The sequence below is a fragment of the Carlito syrichta genome, unplaced genomic scaffold, assembly GCF_000164805.1.
Source record: "Carlito syrichta isolate Samal-C Ts95f unplaced genomic scaffold, Tarsius_syrichta-2.0.1 Scaffold103330, whole genome shotgun sequence".
NCBI lineage: Eukaryota > Metazoa > Chordata > Mammalia > Primates > Tarsiidae > Carlito > Carlito syrichta.
In genome coordinates, this window is record NW_007047426.1 from 55062 (window position 1) to 65872 (window position 10811).

A 10811-nucleotide genomic window follows, 5' to 3' on the forward strand; every position below is an offset into this window, starting at 1 on the left:
CCCCCCCCCCCCGGCTCCCACAGGTTCAGCCACCGCCGCCACGTTCTCACACTGTTATGTCACCCCCGGCTGGGCTCCCCACCAGCTGAGCCCCCCTGAGGTCAGAAGGGAGGCCACCTGGAGCGGAGAAGGGATGGCTCTAGCGCTGGGAGATGCTAGCCAGGCACCAGGTTCCAGAGCAGGGGGAACTGAAGTTTCCTCAAGGCACAGGGTCCCTGGCCTCAAAGAGCGGACATGAGTGGGCAGGAAGGAAGGGACCAGGAGAGCTGGGAGCAGAGGAAGAGGAGAGACAGAGATGGCAGTGCCCAGGAAGGCCCTGGGGCGGGGTCGGATGTCGGAGAAAATGGGCACAGAAAGGAAGAAAGGAAAAAACATGGTCTCTAGTCCCTCCCACCCCAAGAGCTGAAACAGCAAAGGATGTCTCCACACTTCCTCTCCGAAAACTAAGCAGATTTTTTTAAAAATCAGTTGGGACCAGGAAATTTCACACAGTGTTAAATGAAACAAACTTAGGTCTCTCTGCTGCTCGAGCCCTTCCCACACGCTCACACACTCAACCAGCTAATCAAACAAACAAGACATAAACAGCTCCCTCTCTTTCAACTTCACAGAGCTGGGGCACTGGCTGACTCTTTCAAATCTGTCTCATCTCTGAGATCCTCCCAAGCGCATCATGCAAACTCAATACCTAGCTTGCAGCCAGCGCTGGGAGCTCAGAGGAAAAGAGGCGGGTTCCCCTCAGCTAGATAAATAGGGGAATGTCAGATGGTCTGATCTGGGCACTGCTCTGCACAGCTCCAGGGGGCACCACCATATTGTGGCTGCTGGATGGGTGTCATGGATTGTACTTTGCACAGCCTGCCTGGCTTCACTGGGCAGCCCTGATGGGCCATCCATCGCTCACAGCTCAGGCTTGGATGGTCCCTTCCCCAAAGGAGTGGGATAAAAAGAAATGCAGGACCACGCTGGGACACCCTAGAATCAGTGCCTGTTTTCCGAGGCCCCTTAGCCACATCCTGGTCAGAGCACCCAGGCCTGACTGACCACACAGCCTGGTCAGTTTGCTCCTGCAAACGCAGCCCCCCAGCAGTGCCAAGCCCACGTCCTGGCTTCTGGGGTGGTGCTGTGCTCCCTGGAACACCTCAGACCTGGCACCCTGCCTGCTGCTCTGCTGGTCACGCTCTCTGAGTCCATCCCAAGCTTCTTTCACCCCTCTCCACAACCTCACCATCACAGCCCCTTTCACCCATGTTGCCAGCCCCATTCCCCAGGCTGCAAAATAGCTGAGGCACCAAAACCCACAAAGTCTAACCTAGAGCCTTGGGGACCCCAAGAGACAGCACAGCAGAGGCTGTGGCAGCAACACTGTGGCCTGGGCCAGGCCAGAGAGCTCCAGACTCACTCTGCTATAGACTAGATGGCTGGACAGGTCACTTTCCCCCTCTTGGCCTCAGTTTCCCCTCGTGTAAAATGAGGGGGCTGGACTCACAGAGCTCTGAGGCTTGATGACTCTTTTTCTGCATTGAACTGCCTCGAGAGTTGAGGGTAATGGGACAGGAAAGACTTGCTTCCTGGAAGGCCAGCGGCAGTGAAGCCTCTTGGGGAGAGTCCTGTGTTGTTCTGCCAGAGCAGTCTAGATGCCCAGAGCAGGCCAAGGGGAAGTTCGATGACCACATATTCCAGCACAAAGCCTGGGAGACAAGGAGGGAAACAGAGGCACAGGGATGGGGGACAGAGGGAGGCGGGAGAGGGACAGAGGGGCTGAGCAGGACAGGGAGAAACTCTCACCTCAGGGACACCCAAGGGGGTCTCAAAGGCAGGGGTGAAAGGGGGAGTCTGAATCTGTTTGCCGTGCTGGGCTGTGGTCTGAAGTCCCCACCCTTTGGCCCCCACCTCCTTGCAGGTGGCTATGCTCACGGCCCAGTGTGAATGGGCTTTGGGCAGGGGGCTGGCGGGAATGGCGCCCTCCTCACTGGGTAAATGTAGGGGACAGAGGAAGCGAGAGAGGAGACACTGAGTGGGACAGTATGGCAGAAGCAAGAAATCAGAGCAAGAGGTGATCAGGGAAACATAAAGTCTCCCTTCCCCGAGAATCTTTGGAAATGTAGGGGGTTCTGGATTGCCCCCATAGGAGGGGTTAAGCCTGTCCTTTAAGAATGTCAACACAGCCGGGCTCAGTGGCTCAGCCTATAATTCCGCGTCTTTGGGAGGCTGAGGTGAGTAGATTGCCTGAGCCCGCGGGTTCGAGACCCGCCTGGGCAACTTGGCGAGACCTCATCTCTACAATAAATCAAAATGAGCCAGGCGTGGTAGCATGTGCCTGTAGTTCCAGCTGCTTGGAAGGCTGAGGTAGAAGGATTGCCGGAGCACAGCAGGTCGAGGCTGCGGTGGCCGGGAGCAGTCACTGCACTCCAGTCTGGGTGACAGAGTGAGACTCCAATTCAAAAAAAAAAAGAATGTCAACATGGCCAGGCATGGTGGCATGCGCCTGTAATCCCAGCGCTTTGGGAAGCCAAGGTGGAAGGATCACTTGAGCTTGGGAGCTTGAGACAAGCCTGGGCAACATAGTAAGATGCCACCTCTAAAAATAGAATAATAATTTTTTAAAATGCCAACAGAAGGAATGACCTCAAAAGACTGGAGGACTTACAGAGGTGTGTGTGGCCACACCCTGGATCTCACTATGGTCCCTTGGGTGGCTCTTTAAGGAACCCCCATCGGACTGGACCAATACAGAGAGTGCGCCCCCCTCTCCAGTACCTGGGACCCAGAAGCTGCTGTCATCTTCTGCAGATGGTGAGTACCTCTGGAAACCCTTGAGACCTGGGCCCCACTACTTCCCAGGGAGCCCCTGGGGCAACAAGCACATTTTCTGCTCAGGAGACCCCAGAGACATGGCAGGGCATGGGTACCCAGGAGGGAAGCAGGTCATACTGGTCCACCCTCCTCAAGTGACCCACTCCCCTGCATGCCGTCATCAGGCCCAGAACTGTCAGCAGAACAAGCTGACATTGCTTCCCCAGAGTCACTTTGCAATTGGCGTCGGCTAAATTGAAATGTATTTAATGTGAGGCCCCAGCGATATATCTCAGAACTAACACACGTTCCCTCCATATTTCCATATAAATAAGGAAAGCTGGGACGCCGAGACACAAATGGATCTTCTCATTTACAGACGGGGGTTTTGTTACCCATGAGGCCCTGTCCCCTCCCCAGATGCTCTCTGTTTCTCTCTGTTCCTCCCACCCTCCCCCATACCCCCTTCCTTGTCCTTATCCCCACCCTTTGCCGAGGGAAAGTGAATGAGCCCCCACCTCGCAGACAGCTGAGCCCTTCCTAGCCCTGGGAAGGGAGTGTACTCAGTGCCTGCGCAGCTGGAGAAAGGGACGCATTTGTGTCTCTGTGTTCGGCCACTGCAGAAGCCAGCTGGGGCCACGGGAGCTCTGGGCTCTGGGCAGCAGAGGAAACAAGGACAGGCCCTGGGAGGCGGCAGGAGGCTCTTTCTCAGCCCTCTGGGCCTTGGGTCCCCATCCATCGCCACCAAGAGAAGAGCCCAAGTTCCTTAGCACCCAGGTCCAGGGCCAGAGTCATCCCCGGAGCCAGGATGCACTCCCCAGGTTCGATTCCTGGGGAATCGATTGGGAGATCTGGCAGAGCTCGGCAGACACATGCATCTGCACCCCGGACCTCCAGCCTGGAGACCCCTCCCCGGAGACGGCATCCTACCACTGCTTCTTCAGGACAAGGCAGAGGGCAGGGAACAGCCCCACATTCAACAGTGAACCTGCGGCTCCATAGGGAGGAAGGCGTCCGATGTCACTTCATGGGGGGGAAGGGGGAGAAAGTCCCTCCATAGGAGGAGAGACTGGCGGCCGAGGCAGGAGGTGGGCAGAGGGCCTGGGGTGGGAAGATGGCAGAGCTGCCTGGGAGGGGGCTTGCCAGGCCCAACTGCAGCAAGAGAGAATGCAGTCAGACCTCCCCAAGCTACGATTCCCCATCCAGCCTCCTCTCCTGAATCTTTAAGAGGAGCATGCAGAATATAGAATGAGATGTCTGTCACATTTTTATCCCCAAACTAGCGGACTTTATCATGAAGTATAAACCGGAACTCGGAGCCTCAGCAAGGAGACCACAGTCCTCAAGAGGCCATGTCAGACTCTCCTTCCAGAGAAAACCCTTCTCCTCCCTGCTCCTTTCCAGCAGCAGTCCATGTGGGACCCCACTTCCATCACCAGTTTGACAGGCAAAGAGAGCTTGTTTTTCCCATTTGTGCTCAGTTTGTTTTGTTGACCAATACAAGGTTTCCCCCGCTCCCCCTAAATGGCAGGGCCTTAGTGGGTTTCCTTCTCCTGATTCTGTCCTGGGTTGTTTAGACCCACAGAATTCTGCTGGATAACAGAATGGGTATTATCCTACAAGCCAACCCCAGCCCCTGACTTTCAGTATCCCTTCCCAGGTCTGACTCAGCCCAGCAACTTCCCAAGCACCCCTCCCAGCGGCAGCCTCAATCCTCCCCTGGCGCCTGCCAGGTGGAAATGTTGGCTTCTCCTGGGTTTTCTGCAGGGCTGCCCCAGGCACAGTGTGGGGATAGAGTTTGAGGATCCTTCTCTCGAAGGATCAGATTTTAAACCCCAGCTCAAACTGCTTTCCAGGCCCGAGTCCCTGCCCTGGGTCTGTCTGAGGGCATGGAAGAAATCACAGGGGACAATGAGAATTGGGATATAAACTGAGTCATGATCAGTTCTCCTGGGTTCTCAGGGGCCTCTCTCCTTATCCATTGCCTTCTTCTCCCGGACTTTAGTTCCGTATTCCAGGTACTCGGTTTCTGGCCCAGGGGCTGGGAAATGTGAAGAGACTTTGACCTGGATAAGCTTGGTCTGAGAATAAATGTTACAACACAGAAACTCCACTCCTAGGGTCTACCCAACAGAAATGGCTTCAAGAAAGCTGGGTGTGGTGACACATACCTGTAGTCCCAGCTACACAGGAGGCTGAGGCTCAAGTGAGGAGCTTGAGACCAGCCTGGGCTACATAGCAAGTTCCCATCTCAAAAAAAAAGGGGGGGCCAAGCGTGGTGGCTCATGCCTATAATTACAGCACTTTGGGAGGCCAAGATCAGAGGATTGCCTGAGCCCAGGAGTTCGAGACCAGCCTGGGCAACACGGGAAGACCTCGTCTCTACAATCAATCAAAAAATTAGCCAGTTGTATTGGCACACACCCATAGTACCAGCTACTTGGAAGGTTGAGGCAGAAGGATCACCTAAGTACAGCAGGTCGAGGCTACAATAGCTGTGATCATGTCTCTACACTCCAGCTTGAGTAACAGATTGAGACGCTGACTAAAAAAAAAAAAGGAAATTAAAAATGAAAAAGGGCCGGGATGGTGGCTCAGCCTGTAATTCCAGCACTTTGGGAGGCCGAAGCGAGTGGATTGCCTGAGTCCATGGGCTCGAGAGCAGCCCAGGCAACTTGGCGAGACCTTGTCTCTACAATAAAATAAAAAAATTAGCCAAGTGTGGTAGCGCACACCTGTAGTTCCGGCTACTTGGAAGACCAAGGTGGAAGGATTGCCGGAGCCCAGCAGGTCGACGCTGGGGTGGCCATGAGCATGCCGCTGCACTGCAGCTGGGGTGAGAGAGTGGGACTGCAACTCAAAAAGACAAATAAAAGAAAAAGAAATACTAACATACATTTACAAAAAGACATGCAATAGAATCTTCATAGCAGCAGTATTCACAAAAACCCCAAACTGGAAACAATCAAATGTCCACCAGCATGGGATGGATAAAATATGGTGGTATATTTGCACAATGGAAGGTTACACGGTAATGGAAACAAATGACCCCAATCACACACATCAAGACACAAAAACCTCAAAACGTGCTATTGAGAGAAAGAAGCCACACACAAAAGAACACCACATGGCTCTACTCCCATGAAGTCCAAAAAATGGGCAAAGCTCTTCTATGCTATCAGAAGCCAGGGTCATGATTGTCCGTGGGGAACAGTGACTGGGAGGAGGCACAAAACACCTCGGGGACAGGGGAATCATGTCCTACATCCTGACCTAGGTTGCTGGTTGCATGGATTGTTCTCTTGTGTATATTATGCTTCAATAAAAAAATTAAGTGCACACACACACACACACATACACACACACACGCACGCACACCCCTGTGGTCTAACTGCATGACCTTGGTAAGTCCTCTCCCCTCTCTGGTTCTGCCCACCTCCAAGACACAGATCTGGGTCAGGGCTGAGCCCCTAACCCACTCCCAGACAGAACTGCACAGGGCAGAGCACAGCCAGGCTCCCACAGTCCCTTGTACTCTGGGCCACTGGGTCCAACCCCCTCAGGGGGATGAGTAGAAGAAGCAGAATCCAGTCATAAACCCTCCTACCCTAGCCACTAATTCCCATCTCCTAGAACCTTGACCTTTCTGGAGGTCCGGCTCCCTCAAGCCCTTTGTGGCAGCACACACAGACAGGCACACGCCCCTTTTGGGAGTGGCAGCTGGCTTAAGCATCTCTGTCTCACCACAGCTCCTGACATATAACTTCCCCGACCAGGCCACCCTCAAGGCGCCTATCCAGGGCACCATCACGACTCCCCTCACTTCCAGGCTCACTACTCAGTGTCTCCTGTGTAGACATCCCAGCACCTCCTTGGTCCTTCCCCATAAACATCCCTCCCTCCAACTTCGACTCCACACATCCATTAAGTATTGATGCAGTTCTTACCATTCACTGGCTGCTGCTCTGGACCCTTCCTGTGTTTTATCTCTACACATCCTCAGGACAAGCCCGGGGAAGAAGGTATTATTATCCCTATTTACCAGAGGAAAATCAGAGACTCAGAGAGACTGAGGAATCTCTGCGAGTCAGAGACAGGATAAATGAACTCACGCTCAGGCTTGAATGACTAATAAGTGTGAGATTCCTTCTAAGAGCTTTTGCAAGTTTCAAGAATTGCATGTTAAACCAAAGGACTGAATCCAACGATGCGATGCCAGATAGCATAATAAGAGCCCCTCAGAGCACCTACCCCAGATGACAACCGGTTTGACTAGGGATGTCTATGATATTCATCGCCGTGAACAGCTGAGCCCTACGAGCTAAGGAGGGTGGACTTCAAAGAGAGACTTCCACAAAGGAACAGAGGAAATTTCACAGAGCCAGCCTGGAACAGATCCGGAAACCCCGCTTACCTCAGTTTCCCCACCACCCCATGCTCCTCTTTCTCATCAGTGACCAAAAGAACCCTTGTGACACACTGGGCAGGACTCTGTTCTGTTCTCCACCCCTTCTTGAGTGGGATGAGGGGAGCAGAGCCCAGCTTCGGGAGGAGGGTTCGCAGTCGGTCACACCCATGCCATGTGGCACCAGCCGTGCTAGGTAACCCACGCGTGAGTCCATTCAATCCAACCTCTGAAGAAGGTCATTGCTTTCCTTCTCTGTAGAGGAGTGAGATGATTGGCCAATGGCACACAGCTGGTAAGTGATGACCAGGTGCAAACTCAGACTACCTGGTCCCCAAAGCCCGTGCTCTAAATCTCCAGTCCACTGCCTTGAGAGTGTCATGTGGGCAAGGAGCAGTGAGGGGGTGAGAAAGAGCTGTGTCCCGAGAGCTCAGAGATGAGACATATGAGCCACAGTCAGGTCTGTCCCTCACTGTGGCCAGAGCCTGGGTCAAAGACAAGTATGGGTGTGTCCCAGACAAGTGACACCCTGCCCCAAACACTCAACTAAAGGAGCAACACAAGCAGCCTTTTTTTGAGGGCTGGGAGATGCTGGCTCAAAGGCCCTTGCCCAGTCTGAGAATCGAGGCCAGGTGATCATAGCCAAGACCAGCACCAAAGCAGCATGCAAGTCACACAGCCCTAGTCCAGACCCCCCCTCCATTCACACATTCACGTGGGGGGTGGTCAGAAGGCCCCCTCCAGGGGTTGGCTCAAAGGCATCTCCTTGACCAGTCAACACCCTCATCTCTGACTCCCCTCGCCCCACCAAGATACCTTCTGTGCGGATGGTGAAGGGCGAGTCTCCCAGGCGCCGGGCTGAGAACTGGCCTCCCAGAGACGTCATCAGGAAGCAGAGAGTGAAGAAGCCGATGCCCAGAACAAAAAGCCTGAGGAGAGGAAGAGAGTGGGTCAGAAGGGTGGGCCCACGCCATGGCAGCCCTCACACTCCACCTAGCCTGGGCAGCATAAATACTTCAGGAGCAAATGTGTGAGTGAAGGAAGTGAGGGGTAGATGGAGGAGTGGAAGGACAGGGGCTGAGCTCCTGGGCCCAGGAGGGCTCCCACCACTGCAGAATAAAGAGAGTTCAGCAACAAGAAACTGGCCAGAAGCCATATGAAAATCCATGAGACAGAATGACGCACACTTAGGCATACAGCTGGCCAAGCTCTAGTCTCGAGTTACAGCTGGTTCATTAACAGCTGTGGTTCTCAAAGAGTGGTCCTCAGACCACCAGAGGAAGCATCACCTGAGAATTGCTAGAATTGCAAATTCTGACTGGGTGTGGTGGCTCAAGCCTGTAATCCCAGCAATCTGGAAGGCCGAGGCGGGAGGGAGTTCGAGACCAGCCTGGCCAACAAAGTGAGACCTCATCTCTACAAAAATAAACAAAACTTAGCTGGGCATGGTGGCATGTGCCTATAGTCCCAGCAACTTAGGAGGCTGAGGCAGGAGGATCACTTGAACCCAGGAGTTCGAGGCTGTCGTGAGCTATGATTGTACCACTGCACTCCAGCTTAGGCAACAGAGCAAGACTCTGTCTCTAAAAAAAATTTAAAAGGAAAAGAAATGCAAATTCTGGGACCCTGACCCCAAACTTACTGAATCAGCCACTCGGGGTAGAGAAAGCAATCGGTTTTAACAAGCTCTCCCTGCATTTCTGATACATGCTGAAGTTGGAGACCCACTGATGGACACAGCAGGGCCCAAAGCCAGCCAGAGGGCAAGGAATTGGTCAAGACAAGACCCACCTGTATCCCATCAATCACCTGGGTCGCCCTCAGCACTCGTGTACACAGGCCCTGCTGCAGCAATCGGTCATGAACTTGCTTGAACGCCTCCCTGTCTGTGTTCATGGGGGGCGGTGTGTGCCCCCCCCACCAGATCTTAAGGTCAGGGACACATGACCCCCTTCCATACCCAGACTCTCCCAGACACATATCCTCCCCAGGCAGGCACACACCGGTTGCCAGCCTACACCACTGACTGGCCAGGGTGTACTGGCACCTTTGCATAGGGTGTGTCATACAGGTGTGCATGGTGCCACTGGGTAGGAGGGCTGGCCAAAACAGGACTCTCGTTCGTGCCTTCAACATATGGTTATTGCTGATCCACCAGGTGACAGGCACTGCAGTAGCCCCAGGGGGACAGCAGGGACCAAGGCACAGAGCCCTTCCTCAAGCCCCGCCCCAGGGTCCTGCTGTTTCAGTCATTGATCTTGGCCCCGAATGGGAGAACTCAGCTCACCAGTACAGCCTTGGGGACAGCCGGAGGTGGTAGCCCTTCTGGCACCTTGAATCCATCAGAGGACTTGATTAATTGGCAGAGCTGAAAGGGGAGCCCTCCTCTCCAGGCCAGGGTGAGGAACCCCATCTGGCAAGGGACCAAGCTCACCGGGGAGAGCCTTCTGAGTCCTACCAGAGACCTCCAGCCCTCCCACCCTCCACTCCTGGCCCCTGAGTCCCATGCTTGTTTGTATTTTTATGCAAGACTTGTTTTATGCATCTTAATCTTCATTATTTGAAACCGGCAGAGCAATATTTAATTAAAATTTGGTCCATTAAAGAAAACACATAATTGCAGAAGAAAATAAAAAGCACAGCAAAATTCCCAGCCCATATTTAAAGGAAGCTGTTAGAGATCATGTCAGAGAGGGGCAGACCCCAAAAGCAGAGAGGACCTTGGGTACATCCCGAGACCACACCCTGGACAGGGAGGACAGGAGAAGTGATTCAGCAGGTGAGATGGCACAAGCGACACCTCTCTCTCACCTCAAAGGGACCCCTCACTGAATTCTACCAAGCCTGTGCTGATCCATCGGGAACTCAGATCTTGGGATTACCCAGAGAGAGCCAGGCTAGTCACAGGACAACAGCCAGGGCGATGGTGGTGCAGGAGAGGTGCAGTCACACAACCAGGGAGAGCCCAGGGGAAATCAGCTATTTGTCCTTCCAGCCTGAGGACAAGGATGAACTTCTCCCAGATCAAGATTCTAATCCCTCATTCCCTCCACCCTTCTCCTCAGTCAGGGAGTTGTATCTAGAGCCAAGGACCTGGGTTGGCCATCAGGGCCCACAGATCTGCCACGAGGAAGGTGTCTACACCTTCAGCACAGAACCTGAAGCCTCCAACAGGCCTCATCCACATCCTCTGCCAGACCCCAATCCTGGAGTCCAGAGTCACCCAAAGCATCTGGGGGCCATTTGGCATGGATTCAAGTTACAATGTTTTCATCCATCCACATAACCACTCAAGCAACATCCCAGAAGTACCTGCAGAATAAAGATCCTGCCAGAAGCTCTGGGAAAACCAGAGCAAACAGGCCCCCAGACTGTCCTTGGGGAGTCACAAGCTGGGGTCTGTGATTGGAGGCCTGCCCCCTCAATCCAAGGGGACATGAAGACTCCACCGGGGGCTGTGGGTCCCCAGACAGCCTAGAAAGACTGTCTCTCTAGGTTGAGGGTTACACAACTTTTTGGGGAGCGCCTATGCGGCCGCTTTCAGATAAGTACTTTAAAAACCAAGGAGCAGAACCCGGAGGGAAGCGGCGCCAGGGCGCGGGCGCTGTCC

General features: G+C 53.8%; 1 protein-coding gene across 1 annotated transcript in view; it reads right to left on the reverse strand.

Moving 5' to 3' along the window:
• MGAT5B (mannosyl (alpha-1,6-)-glycoprotein beta-1,6-N-acetyl-glucosaminyltransferase, isozyme B) overlaps positions 1-9549 on the reverse strand; it is a gene marked incomplete at its 3' end in the record, with an annotated part of 59132 nt that extends 49583 nt beyond the window's left edge. The window contains exons 1-2 of the mRNA XM_008065258.1: positions 9489-9549; positions 8018-8130 (exon numbers count right to left, since the gene is read on the reverse strand). Coding sequence (XP_008063449.1) covers positions 8018-8130; positions 9489-9544 — 169 coding nt within the window. The remainder of the gene's footprint in view (positions 1-8017; positions 8131-9488) is intronic.
• Positions 9550-10811: the final 1262 nt, after the last annotated feature.